Here is a 15,038-nt window from a genome sequence, read left to right as displayed (position 1 = left end):
AGAACCATATATTTAAACATCATAGAGATAACATTGTTGCTGACACACCAAAACCACATCTCAGTAGACGTACAGTTTAAAAGCTCTCATCTAGAAGACCTAAATGCAAATGAAACAGTACACAAACAAAATGGAACTTTGCTATTATTTCCAAACAATCTCCCTATTTCTGCAATTTCAAGATTCATCAGAAATATGACTAATACCTGAAAATTTCATTAACATCACCTGCTGCTCTCCAGCAGCAAGCATGGAACAAAGGATCACATTCTAGAGAAATAACAGTGGTTTTCATGGGAACAGGGTACAGAAACTCAAAATTATTTCCATGTAACACACTTCCCTTTGCACCACTTTCATTATAAGTGTCTCTCAAGAAATGAGAAAAAAAAAAAAGGAACATGTTGGGGCCAATTTGTAGCCAACAGCCTTTGTTTCATTTTAAACAAGACATCTCTTTTTTCTTGTCTAACAGATAAAAAGCAACCCACAGACTGTAAATGTCAACTTACTTCACTGTCACCAAAAGAAGGAGTGAAAAAAAGGAAGAAAATTATCCCTGCTGAGATTTCCTCTGTTCCTGCCCATAGTTTTCATAGCTTTCCTCTTCCCTGGCTCTTCTTCAGCATCTGAAGGGCTCAGGACACAGAGATGCTCAGGATGCTGACAGCCTTGGAGAAGGGAAGGACCTTCCTGAGAATGGGGAATGCCATCAGGTGCTCTTGCTGCATGCTCCTCTACATGCTGAAATATCTTGCAATGCCTATTCCTGTTTGCTGTACTCTGTTCTGTCCCTAACTGATAGAATCCCCTGTTTAAACCACCTGGGGAACACAAGAAAAGCTCAGGCCAAAACTGAGGCACATCTCAAAATGGATCAGCTTTGGGCAGCAATCCACAAAGAGTTAAATCCTGATCTTGATCTTTAAGGCTGCTGTTAGGTACTTGAAGTTGCACTACAAACACCAAATGCCAAAATGGGTAGGGGATTCTAACAATGATTAAGCTTTTCTCTCACTTCATTCATGAGGATGTCACAAACTTATGTCTAAGTAGCAAAATGCATAGGTTTGTAAAACAATCTATCTCCATCCATCTCTAATAGCAAGCAAGAACAAACCTACAAGCCTGTGCTGTTCTCCTACTCATGAGCTGAAATGTATTTAGTATGCAAATTATTTAATTGGGCATCGTATCTACCTGATCATGGTGAGACATAGTTTAGTGGGCATGGCTGGATGGCTGGACTTAGTAGTGATGATCTTGAAAGTCTTTTTCAACCTTAATGATTCTATGATTCTATGATCAGAGATGTTTTACAATTACAGCAAAAGAATTACATTTATGTCGGTATCAAAAAAATAAGAATCAGATAATACCAAGACAGGAGTACACAGGCATAAGAACATTTGGTAAAGCATCCATCAGCTCACAATACATGAACCTATTCTAAAGGCATTACAAATGTCAGACACTCAGCACAACCCTTACATGTTTCTGTGTTGCAGAATGGTGCCTGCAAGGAAAACACAGCCAGAGATCAGTCCTGCTGTGCACAGGCTGACTCGCCTGTGCTGCACTCATCAGATCTCAGCTCTCTTTCAAGCAGCTCTGCAGAGAAGGCTCTTTTGGGACCAGCTGGGTTCCAAGAGCAAATAATCACAATAGCAGCTTTGTACCAAATGTAATGTTGAGAAGACCCAGGAGATCCACGCAAGGCTTCTCCTCTGCATTTGGGCAGATCCCACGGCTAGCTCAGACAGTCCCACACACTTACTGCTTTCCCTCTCATTCAGAAACCACTTTCATGTTGCCAAAGCCTTCCAGTCACAAAGCATCTCAGGCTGCAGCCACTCATGCTCCAACCGCTGCTGCCTCAGCCAGCTCTCAGCAGTGCCCTCTTGTTCACAGCATTTCTTTCTTCCCTTATTGCTTTAAAATGTCACTCATTACTGCAATAACCACAAGACAGTGAGAGGAAAAATAAGCTTCGCTTCCAACGATGATTAGATTGAGTGAGCATGTTCTATCCTGCTTAACAAGCTTAAAGCCAACTCAGCAGGGGGTGGTTTGTGTCACAGGAATGGAATCTGTACCAGAGGATGGCATGGGAACGGGAAGTGATTGAAAAAGGACTGCACAAACAGAAGAGAGGTCCATCAAGAGCCATCATTTGTCAGCAAACTCACTTCTGTGCTCCTGCCTGCAGGAGTAAAGGACTGCAAACTGAAGGGAAGTCATCATTATCTACTTCTCCCCTTTCTCCCCCCCCACTCCACACACATTTTCCTAAACAGATAGTGTGGTGAACTAAAAGTAATTATAAGCTTTACTCGATTCTAAGCATTACTCATTACTCAAGTAAAGGGAAATCAAACTACAGTGTCTTTTGGAATTAGGATTTATCCTACATTTTTTAGATCTATATATATATCTTTGGATGTATGAAGCATCATTTTGTTAGCAATACATTTTTTGCCATAGTAAAATTAATTAATGTAAGGAGAGGCTGTAATTAAAACAGCTTGTGACCATCCCATGACCCAGACAGAGCTGGAAAGGGAGTAATTTCCTGTTCTATTCATGACAGCAAGTAATTATTCCTACGACTGATAAAGGTAGTTACATATTCATTTCCAATAAATCCCAGGCCTCCCACATGCTGCTCTGCTATTTCCTTTCTCCAGCAGCCCTCTCTGCAGCTGTTCTCCATAATTAACAGCAAGAAATTGATGTGCAGAAGCCTTTTTCTTTTTGGAAAAAGGACAGATCCAACAGGACAAGAACTGTATGTCCTTTAACTAAAGCTGTTCAGGGAAGAGTAGGGCACAGGCTGTAATACAGGTACAGAGAACACAGCAGTGTGCTCAGATCCTGAGGCTTGGCATTTTATATTAGAAACATGACTGAGCATCCCATTACAGCTACAATACAACTCTGAATGATGGAGCAAAGCTATCAATATTGTATCCTGAATTAGAACCCTGCCTTGGAAAATGTCAAAAATTCAGATACCAAAGTGACTTAGAAACTTCAAGACTCAACATAAAAGCCACAAGAAACAACGCACAAAAACAGATTCTTTCAGGATGTTTCCCTAGCAGAAAACACAAAGCACCATAACATGCTAGGAATTGGTTATGTTGTCTCTCCTTTGATTCATATCAAAGCTTTAGCTGAGAACAGCATTCAATTACTAGGAGCTAAAAGGCATGATTTTTCCAAGACAATAAATACTTTTATTTAGAGGTTGGCAGTCCAACCCACCCTCCAAATCAAAGATGCAAAGGATCACCAAGGTTGGAAAAGACCTCCAAGATCAGAGTCCAACTGTCAAATTACTCATCTGAGAAGAGCATGGATGTTGATTGGCAGAGACGTTCTGCATCCTGTTTACCCAACAGCTACTAATAAAAATAATTCATTTCACTTTTGCTCTATTTTAAATGTCAGTCATGGACTCCCCTGGACCTGCTACAACAGCTCTGCATCCTCCTTGTGCTTGTGTACCTTAATGCTTCCTACCTCCATATTGAAATCCTAGCAGCTGGAGCATTTACATGGATATTACTTGGTTAAATTACAGATCATTTCATCTTTTATCATGCAAAAAGAAATCTACACATTAATATATGACAAAGAAAGCCATATACTACTACTATCTCAACACACTTCAAAGCCAGAGTGCTCTGCAGAGTGACAAGCAGCACACATGGTCAGACCACAGGCATTAGACATTTTCCAGAAGACTAAAAATCTGGTGAGAATAATGTTTCTCCTTCCTCCAGATGAATTAAGATGAATGGAAGAACATTTGCACAGCACTGAGCCCACGCTAACAGGCCTAACTGATTGAGGCAAATACAATACTCTTGACATACGGCAGGCATCTCTGTGCAGAAAAGCATTATTGAAATGTCAGTAACAGAGTGAAATATCAATAATTAACCCAAGAATGCTGGAGGAACACAAAGGAAAAATCATGCATATTTAGTATGTAACTCTCAAGACTGCCCCCACAGCTGTGCAGCTGGCTGTGAGCTTTGGCTTTCAGTGATACACATCTCATCTACGGGGATCTGAAAAGGGACCAAACGAAGCAGAGGACTTGTCAAAGAAAATAAAAGCAAGCCTCACCATACTGAGGGCTCAAACTCAGGAACTAGCTCACTGCAACTTATCTGTGTCAAACATTTTTTGGCAGCCCCTCTACACCCAGGATGCTCAAATATGCATTTTCCCAGGGTCTGCGCAATAACCAAGTGGTGTTGATGGAGTTTCTGTGCCAAAAGGCACAGACATGGAGCCCAAAAGCCAGCTGCTAAGCAAACCGTCCTCCACGTTCTATTTTAGCATTCCCTGGAAAGCTTCTAAAGCGAATTTTCACTCATTTCACCTTTGTAAAATAAATGCACTGAGGCTATAAGCATACCAAAGACAAGGCAGTTCTAGACTGCTGAATTTACACTGGAGCTAAATTTAATAGAGCTCATTGTATTAATTCACCTAAAACCCATTGTATTTCTTCAAGTCTGAATATAACAGCATCCTTCACTACCACCACCACCAGTCTGCCTTGCTGGGCACAGATGCACAGAAGCCTTCATACTGCCAGAGAACTTCATCTTGTCACAGAGAAATTCATAATTAAAGAGGCAAAAGCAAAGCAAAACAAAGTTTCTAACTGCAACAAAACCTGCTGTCTATCAAGACATTACTTTACCAAAGCTGGTAAAAGTGTCTTTTTAACAGGTAAAAATAGCATCAGTGTAGCGCACTCCTACTAAAAGCAGATGAGCTTTCTCTTATTTTTTCCAAGTTTTTAGATGCAGGTCAGCTCACAGCAGTCCCCTTGCTTTTTAAAAACAAAACTCAGAGTTACGTACCACTGATGACACTCAGCACTTTGATCCCACTTCTGAAAGGCAATCTCCAGCTCTTCTTTCCCTGCAAATAAGAAACTCAGTCACTTTTCAACTTTTTTCTTTAAAGTTGTTAGAGTACAATAACAGAATGGCATGAAAAGTTATATATTTGTTAGTGTTATAATATTGGGCTCAAAAACATCCTGTTGTACTGGGTTTCAGTGACAAGGTTTTGGTAGCAGCACAAGCTGCAAGAGGGGTGAGCAGAGCCCAACAGCTGCCCCTTGTTAACTAAGAGCAAGATCCTAAAGGGACTCACCACTGGCCAGAATGAGAAATCATGTTGAAAAAACTGCTGTGCAGGAGTGACAAACTGGGAGAAATAGCAGTCCTGCAGCAGCTAAGGTCAGTGCAGAAGGAGGGCAGGAGGTACTCCTGAGCAGTAGTTCTGCAGCTCATGGCAGAGCAGGAGAAGAGAGTGAGGATGAAGGAGCAGGGGATGACAAGGTGTTCTGGACTGACTGCAAAACCCATTCCCTGTTCCCCTTCTCCATTTTGAGGACACAGAAGGTGGATGAGGGAAAGGCAATTTTAATTTGCTTGGAGTTCTCACGGGTCTATTCTATTAGCAATAGGCAATTAATTACAATAATTTGTGATCTTCCTGTCCTTAACTCACAGGCTTTTTTGTCATCCTACTTTTTCCCCTCTTTTCTTGAGGAGGGAGAGCGAGAGAGCAACACAGCAGAGCTCAGCTCCCAGTGTGAAACCATATCCCCACAAAATGTCACACTCTCACAGCAATACTGAGCATCCAAAACCGCTCAAAGAGCTCATGCAAATTTTAAGTAGCAAATTATGTTGACCTGTCAATATGGTTTCACCCCATTTGGAAGTACATTCACATGTAATGAAAATATCTTTCTCAACGTGACGAGAAAACAGGAGTTTGCAATGGTTTTAATCTGATTCATCTCACAGCTTTTGATCTAGTTTGCCCCACTTTCCCCACCTCCTTCTAGAGCCTGCAGTCTCAAAAAAAAAGTAAGAACTAAGCACCTATAAGCAGTATACCACAGCTGAAATAGAGGAGAATGAAGAAATGAAATGGAATGGATTTCAGTAAGAAATACACATTTTAAACTTTGTTTTTGTTATACTTGCTAGTGTCAGCAACAAAAAATTAAACAGATTACAGCATAAACTTACTTATCTTACTATCAGACAGGATATATATAAAATAGGCTTGGCAAGCCAACTTTTACATAAGCCCTTGGTCTACTTACACTGCCTTTCAGAAAGCAACATTTTAACTCAGGTTTGCATCCACCTTTCCTTGCCTTTGAACACCCAATTCCTTACCATCAGATGCATATGATTTCTTCTCATCCGTGTCTTCTGTGATATCATACATGTCACTATGTGCTCGGGCTAGGCGCCAAAGAAAGTCTCCCTGGTCTGCATACTGCAGTAAAAACATAAATGAGATGCATCAGCCACATAAACCATCCATTCTGCCACTGACGAAGAGTATGAGAAGAAAAATAAAAAATAAAAAAAAAATCAAATGAGGACACATACTGGCAGTTGTAGGGACATTTTTTTGAAAATTTAGAAGTCCTTGATGTGAGAATTGAAGCAAACCCACAAAAGAGCAAACAGTAACCAAATTTATAATTAAGGAAAGGTCTAATGACTGCTGCCTTCCAGCAGAGTGCTCCTTCACTCTGAAGGTCATACTGGGGCCATTCTTTTTTAAGCAGTGTCCATTAACCTCAAAACACTGGAAAAAAGAAACAACCTCAAACCTTCCCGCTTAATTAAAGGTGCAAATGGAATGGTACTGTTTCCGTGTTTCAGCCAGCATTCAAATATTCAGTTCTTGGATCGTGCTTGAACCAGATGCTGTACCATAGGTACACCACTGATTTTGGAGCAGCTGTGTTCTGACAAATGCTAGTTTACTTGAAAAATAAGAACAACAAAACCCCTTAGAAACACAGCCACCCAACAATCTGATTCATTTTACAATAGCACTGTAAATACAAGAAGCATATAAAAGAATGTGAGAAGCTGACAGGCCTGCCATTTACTTCTGATGGGAAGGAAAAAAGAATTTCCTTGGAATAAGAACTCAACCCAAACCATTTTAATAATATTTTCCCCCTGTTATATACACAAATAATAGAAGTTTTGATTTTTAAAAGGCTGGTAACCTGACATGCTGTCTTCACTGGCTTAAGAAAACACCAACAGAGGGTAACAGTGCCAGACACAGGCATGCCTGAACCAGCTGTAGTCACGTTTAGTCACATTTCAGTGCAGGGTACATCACCGTGTTAGCTTTAAGGTGACAAAAACACAGTGCTATCAATGTTCTCTACATGTTTACTGAGCTTACAACATGCTGTTGTTTCACACATGCACAACGTATTGTCTAAGGGAAAGAGATGAGATGAACTCCAGGTCAGGCAACTGGAACTGTCTGCTGCTGCAGCCTGAGCAGTTTTGATCTTCAGCCTGTTTCAAGCTGCTCCTGAGAAAGGGGGCAACTGGAAACTGGCCCAGTCATTGCGTAGAACTGGACCTTGCTAAGAAATGCTATTTCCTCTTTCCCAGCTATGTAGCTAAGTCACAAATCACTGCTGGAAAATACAAAAAGGCAACTTTTACCGCCAGTTTATTATTCAGCAGCAGCTGGAATCCCTCTCTCTTTTCCTGCTCATCGCCATTGTGCAAGTGATCTGCCTGCTGCAGTAGCTGGCTCAGTCCTTCATCCAGCAAGGAATCGAGGATTAAATGTGTTTCATCCTCGTTGATGAGATCCAGGGAATCCCGTCTTGCTGTTCTCACTGTTTCACAGCTCAGTTCGTCCTCCCCTTCTTCACTCTCCTTCTCAGACTCTCGGTCATAATCAGACTCAGCATTGGCTGTGGTGTACCTTTCAGAAAAAAAAACCCAACATATTGGAAAATTAGTTGGTGGAGATGTTATGCTGGGACGCAGGTGGCACACAAAAAACCCCTTCCTAATAGAGCAATATATCTTAGTTTAGCCCAGAGAGCACTGTGTAATTCAAGTCTCCCAAATGACACCATTTGTTATTTCTCATGTAACGCAACCATAAAAAGCTGAAGAAAGAAAGAAAGCCCCCCAGAGTTACACACAGCTCAGTCACAAGTGCCCACATAATGTCTGCATGATTTTATCTTAGGTCTCTTCATATAAAATTAAACAAACTAGAACCAGAACAATTCAGTTCAGTGTATGAATTATGAAAGTGAACTTCAACAAAAGACACAACACACTCATCCATGTAGAATATATAATTTGAGGTTTTTTGCCTGTTTCAAGGAATTTCAAATGCAATGGCTGTTTTGGCAATATTTAGTACCTTCACCATCTTGTCTGAATGCTAAATACAAACCAGCTTGTTCACACTGACATGTGAAACATTGCAAAACGGGAGGGGAGAGACCCAAACTATTTCACTTGAGAAGTAAGCAAGGAAATGGCAGAAGAGCCACAGAAAGGCACCCTGTGAGCAATGATTAGCTGCTAAATTAATCAAACAACATAGGATAAAGCTTAAAGCAAAGATTCTAAAAATGGCCAAAACTGAGCTCCTCCAAATCACATATGGGCACATTTAAAACAGCATTACGTATTACTGATATCACTGCAGGAAGATGTTTGCTTATATAATTAGGCCCAGGTGTAAGAACATAGCTTCAAACAATTTAATACATTAAGAAGTTTCTTTAAAATTATTTCCCCTCCCTTCACATTTATCTATGAATATTTGATCAAAGAATAAGCCCAAGTTACCCAGGAATTTAAAAAATTTGCACCTCCATATTCAGATAGAAGGCTCTCTCCTGAAGCAGAATACTTCAAATCCCATAAATATTTAATTCTAGGAGAATGCAGTTGTTAATCAAATAAATGGTGCCCAAACCAAGTACTGAAAACTTTGTTCACGACTAAAAGCCATCACAACCTGGGGGTAATGAGTAACTACAGCTCAAGTAACTCAAGACAGAGCCCTGTGCTCTGTGTCTGAAGCTGCCCTTGTCTGGAGACAGAGATAGGTGAGCAGGGTCTGTATCTAAAGAAAGCAGTGACACTCATTTAGCCACACGCAGATAACAAAACACATCTGGCTATCAAAACTTCAAGTTTCCAAGAACCATCCCTTTTGCTCAAGCATTTCCCTCTCTGGTAGAGGGTAAATAAAACCTTCATCCATAAGTTTTAAGAAGTACAATTTTGTAGTGAAAATTAAGATGAAAATAAAGTGCCTTACCACTGCAAAGCCAAACAAGACAACGTGCTGAAGACTAAGTAGGCAGCAATGAATTTAATGGATGGTGTAGCAACCATGTAGGTGACACTGGTGTGGGTCTATTTCAAACCGAGTTAAAAGCTTGATTTCTTGGTATTTTCTTAGTAACGCTGTTATCAGTTCCCCAGACTACTTCATTTTCAGCACTTAACAAAAACTCCTGCAATTCTCTTTGCTGCTTACATTTAGCCTGATTCATTGCTTTCCATCCCGTCCTGTGGATGGGATGCAGCAGGGATGCTGTTTCACTACAGCATTTTCCTGGTGGCTGCAGAGACTTCAGTACTTCAGGTGAAAACCATTTTCCATGCTGAAATACAATATGGTCTTTAAAAACAAGCAACAATAGACCTTTTTTTCTCCAACACAAATATGTGTTTTTTCTCCAAGACAGTACATACAAGATACTGCTAGCTTAAAAAGAGAGGTAATGCTGTACATAACCTCATAAACTCAGAGTTTTTAGGAAAATTACAGGATTTAGATGTTATCCAACTGTTTTCCTCAAATTTATGATGATGGAAAGTTCTTAAATGCTTTTGTATGTTGAGGCCTCTGGCTGGCACACATCCTGATGGAAAATGAAAATGTATTGTCTGAAACTGAAAAGCATATGGAAGGAAGCAAAGCAGTCCAAAAGACCAAAGCCTTGCCAAAACAATAGGCAGAAATTAAGTTCTGCAGCAGCCCAAGATGCTTGGGCTCATGAAAACTTGTAATGATTTTTGCCAATTGTGTATGAAATCAGAGAAGATGCTCATGTCCGTGTGGTTTAAAAAATAAAGCTGAAACATGACTCTCCTCTCTCCTCCCCCCCTTCTGATCTTCATTACAAGAATGTAACTGTCAGAAATAAATACATAGCTGAAATGTATCTGCTGAGGGCAGTCTTATTCTTCTTCCTAGTAGCTACTAAAAAGCTTAGTTTTCACTTTTTCACTTTTCACTTCCAAAAAGTGAAAAGTTGTACCCATAGAAGACAGCACTGCTGAACAGACTGACATTATATCTATTTACACATGACAAACTGGACCAGAGTGACATGATACACTATTCAAACTTTTTAAATTAAATCAGATGAGAGCTTACCCACTAATTCTTCATACCAAACACTAAACCTACTTACAAATTTTAAGCAACAAGTGAAAACTCCCCCTAACATCACATAGCAACATGACAGCAATGACCCCATATAGCCATAACCATATATGAGGCTCTACAGGAAAATACATCCCCTGCTCCACACTTCACTTAAGGTCCTCCAAGGTGAAAGCCTGAGCAAACCTCAGGATCCTCCTTGGCCCTTAGCATAATTTATACATTTCTAATGGTCAGGTGCCACTCAGGACAGGTTTTTGTTGAAAACTCTCTCCTATTCAGTGTGCTTTACAAAATATCTGTTGGAAACCTGATGACTGAACACACGTACTATTAAGCAGCTAGCACAGGCCCTGTCATTTTAAAATTAGTTATGTAGCCTTCTTAAATGTCACACTGCCATGAATCACTTACTTCAAATTCTGCTTGTTTTATGAATACTCAGCACTCACTTCAGATGAATGAAGCACGTCTATAACCTGAAGGAGACCTCATCAACTCTTTCTTGCTTATAAATTGCACTGACTGAAACAGTAACGCAGTTTTTTAATGGAAGCAACAAAGCCTGTTTTCCCACAGATTTGTGTCCTTTGTTCTAGGAGGTTGCTACAGCAATGGCAGCTTTGTGCTCTGATTACAGACGTGTTACGAAGTGTCAGTCTGTACTGCTCACTGCTAGTTTGACTGCTACCAAACACACAAATTCTGACTTTCTCTCTGTGCTGTAATGAAACTGTCTTTATCTTATGCTTCATATCTTTGGGAAAATGTTTAGTGCCAGCACTGCATGCTTTAGAAAACATTTACACATCTGAAAAGCTATGAAATTCATCTGATTAAGGCACAGAAGCATTTAATCAGAAAGTCTGAAATATGTATGGAGCAAACCTCTTGTTTTCTATTATCTCTTTGCACTTCAATTGGATTTTTTGTGTGTTTTCATCTGTTTTTAAAGTCTAAGAACCTAAGCAACATAAGTGATCACTGTGCCACACTGAGAAAAGTTTAGAAGAAATACTCTACACAAAAGACATCTTAGTTAACATGAGTATATTTTAGCTTTCTCAAGTTTTCTAGACCCTTTACAACGTATTTTTTATTGTATGGAAATTTTATCTCCATACAATTAAAAAAAAAAAAAGGAGCAAAAACTCCTGATCAACCCTAATACACCAATGACAGATTCCTGATGCTCCCAACTCTCACATTTTTTATTAGTTCAAACTTTCAGAGGTTTTGCATCTGTGTGTGTGTTTGTTTTGATCTGTACACTGTTGTTCAGATACTCGGGAAACTTTATCAGGCTTCAGTAAGCACCTTTAAAATGTAATCCAAAGAGAGAGAGAGGGATGTATCTACATTCCAAAGTTACAATTCAAGCCAACTGGAAGGAAAAAAACAAACAAACAAAACCCACCTTCACTTCACTTATAAACTGCTCAGAAATAAGCATTTGGACACCAAAACCTACAAAAGCTGCCATCAACATGGTGTTTGCCTTACCCGCCTTCACTTTCTCCATCATCTGTGTTGGTTGCTCCTGAGTTAGCAGTGAAATAAATTGAACTGGACCCTGTGGAATCACTTCTTTCTCTGTGGAACGGGAACCGCCTTCGGCGTGTTACTCTCTGGGTTTCTTCCAGATGCGACCTGGAAGAAAGGCAAAAAGAAGAACAAATGAACACTTGATATTGTGCTATATATTCTGCTTCCTGCTCTCCGACAGTTTCTCTCCAATTTGCTCTATCCCCAAGAATTCACAAAGTGATTTGCTCTTGCTTATACAAACATCTCATTACCATACAGCAAAGAGTGCTTTCTACAGTTAAAGCAAGTCTGACCACTGAAATCCACACGGTAAAGGATAATTTTATCATATGCTTTCCTCAGTGAACAAAGGAATTCTGAAACACATTGCAGAATCACAGAATCATTACGGTCGGAAAAGACTGCTAAGATCATCGAGTCCAACCACTGACCCAACTCCACTATACCACTCAGTGCCACATCTCTACTGTTCTTGAAAACTCCCCAGGGTGACACTACCACTTCTCTGGGCAATCTGTTCTAATGCTCAACCACTTTTTCTGAGATTTTTCCTAATATCCAACCTGAATTTCCCTCGGCATAACTCAAGGCCATCAACTCTTGTCCTGTTGCTGATACTCAGGAGAAGAGGCCAACCTCCACCTTGCCACAACCTCTACAACAGGAAGTTGTAGAAAGCTATGAGGTCCCCCCTGAGCCTCCTCTTCTCCAGGCCAAACAATTCCGGTTCCCTCAGCTGCTCCCTATAAGACTTGTGCTCCAGTCCCCTCACAGCTCTGTTGCCCTTCTCTGGATCTGATCCAGGTCTTTCTTGCAGTGAGGGACCCAAAACTGAACACAGTACTCAAGATGCAGCCTCACCAGAGCTGACTGCAGAGGGACGATCACCTCCTGCTCGTGCTGGCTGCACTATTTCTGATACAAGCAAGGATGCTATTGGCCTTCTTAGCTACCCAGTTACACTACTAATCAGCCAGTTGCTGACTAATACCCTCAGATCCTTTTCCTCCATGCAGTTTGTCAGCAATTCTGCCCCAAGCCTGTAGTGATATATGAGGTTGCTTTGACTGAAGACAGAATCCAGCACTTGGTCTTATTTCAACGTAATCTCACTGCCAAGATATAATGGCAGTGGAAACTAAAGAGATGTTTTTTTCCACTTTTTCCACTTTCCATTTAACAGACATCCAACTGATCACAATGTTTTCCTGTGCTGTAGAACATAAACGTACAACAGCAGACAAAAGATGACAAAATGAGAAGGGCAGATGCTAACCTGACTTCACCCACGATATCAGCAGCGAGGTGCTGCAGGCTGTTTCGTAGCTCCTCCACTTCCTTCCTCAGCTCCGAGATGTTTGTCAGCACAAAATCCAGGCGGTCCAGCACATCCACCTGCTCGCCGTGTGTTAAGAGAGGTGTATACACGGCACAGTCTCCTGCCTCTACAGGAACTGGCTTTCTGGGTAGAGCTTTGGGAAAACAAGACAGAAAAAAAAGGTTATCAGATGCAAATCATAAAATCATAGAATCACAAGGTTGGAAAGGACTACAAGATCATCTAGTCCAACCATCCACCCATTACCACTGCTACCACAAGCCACTAACCCACATCTCGTAGCTCCTCATCCGGACACCTCTTGAACACTGCCAGGGATGGCGACTCCACCACCTCCCTGGGCAGCCATTCCAATGCCTGACCACTCTCTGAGAGAAAAAGTTTTTCCTCATGTCTAACCTAAACCTCCTCTGGTACACCTTGTGGCCATTTCCTCGGGTCCTGTTTGTTGCCTGGGAGAAGAGGCCAAACCCCTCCTCATCATAACCTCCTTTCAGGAAGTTGTAGAGTGCAATGAGGTCTGCCTTGACTCTCCTCTTCTCCAGACTAAACAATCCCAACTCCCTCAGCTACTCCTTGTAAGACTTGTGTTCCAGACCCCTCACCAGTTTCATTGCTTTCCTCTGGACACATTCCAGGGTCTCAATGTCTTCCTTGTAGAGAGGGGCTCAAAACTGAACACTATACTCAAGGTATGGCCTCACCAGTGCCGAGTACAGGGAAATGGGAAAGGGTTTCCTCATAGGAAATGCCAGTTTAATTTTGTATTCAGAAAACAGAGGGTATAAAGTTTAATCTTGAATATTACCCTCTGACCTGGCCTGGTGTTTTTGGTTCCTGCACTGGTTTACCACTCCATTCTGACATGAGCATGCAGTCACACTAAACACTTTCATAATGATAATAAAGTGAATAGAGTTCACCCCTAGGAACATTCAAGGTTAGGCTAGACAGGGCTCTGAGCACCCTGATCAAGCTGTAGGCACCCCAGTTCATTGCAGGGCAGCTGGACTAAATGATCTTTAAAGGTTCTTTCCAACTCAAGTGATTCCATGATTCCATGAGTTCTTTCAATTACATCCCATTGTGAAACACTTAAAAAAAAATGCAAAATTCATACTGAATACTACAAAGACCACGGCAGTTGAGCAAATTGCTTCTCTTTAAAAACACCTTACTGCAAAATAAGTTCAGTTTCTATTCTACATACATCTGTATTAAGAGATACTGGACTTTAAATAGCAGGAGAGTCATGAAAAGATGTAATTTCCCTTGGCTTGAGCGTGGTTTAATGAGCACGGTGGTGATGGACTGATTGGTTGGACTAGATGACCTACAGGTCTTTTCCAACCTTAATGATTCTGTAATTCTTTCTATGGGGCATGGTGGCAATGGGCTGACAGTTGCACCTGATGATCTGAGAGAGTGGGTACAAGCGGGTGTTTCACTTTGTTGACATGCAGAGCTCAGGAGCCTAGATTGAAAATACAATAAATAAACAGAAGTTGCTCATAGGAGAACACTTTGCCTTGAATGTCTCATATCTTAAAGCCTCGTCACTGTTTCTAAGGTTTTTGTGAAAAGCGTTTGAACCCGTTCGTGCTACAAAAGCATCTTTTCGATATCGGTGGCTTATCACGTTCCTGCCATACAGCACGTGGCATGAGCTACCCAAGAACTCTGGCATCCTCCAGTAACAGGAGAGCAGGTGCGCCCAAATGGCTTTGACAGAACGCCACGACGACTGCTGAACGGCCGCCGGTACATCTGGGAAGGAATCAGAGCCCCTTCCTGCGGTCCTGCCCCGGGCCTTACCCTGGCTGCGACTCCCCACGGCCTCCGC

At 41.2% G+C, this 15,038-nt stretch overlaps 1 protein-coding gene across 1 annotated transcript in view; it reads right to left on the bottom strand.

The window, feature by feature from the left end:
- Positions 1-15,038, bottom strand: part of RMDN3 (regulator of microtubule dynamics 3) — a 31,975-nt gene that overhangs the window by 16,447 nt on the left and 490 nt on the right. The window contains 6 exon segments of the mRNA XM_010710910.3: positions 4,887-4,947; positions 6,228-6,330; positions 7,539-7,806; positions 11,812-11,958; positions 13,133-13,328; positions 15,011-15,032. Coding sequence (XP_010709212.2) covers positions 4,887-4,947; positions 6,228-6,330; positions 7,539-7,806; positions 11,812-11,958; positions 13,133-13,328; positions 15,011-15,032 — 797 coding nt within the window.

Source organism: Meleagris gallopavo, chromosome 5, assembly GCF_000146605.3.
Source record: "Meleagris gallopavo isolate NT-WF06-2002-E0010 breed Aviagen turkey brand Nicholas breeding stock chromosome 5, Turkey_5.1, whole genome shotgun sequence".
Taxonomy (NCBI): domain Eukaryota; kingdom Metazoa; phylum Chordata; class Aves; order Galliformes; family Phasianidae; genus Meleagris; species Meleagris gallopavo.
This window is presented reverse-complemented; position numbering and strand designations above follow the sequence as displayed.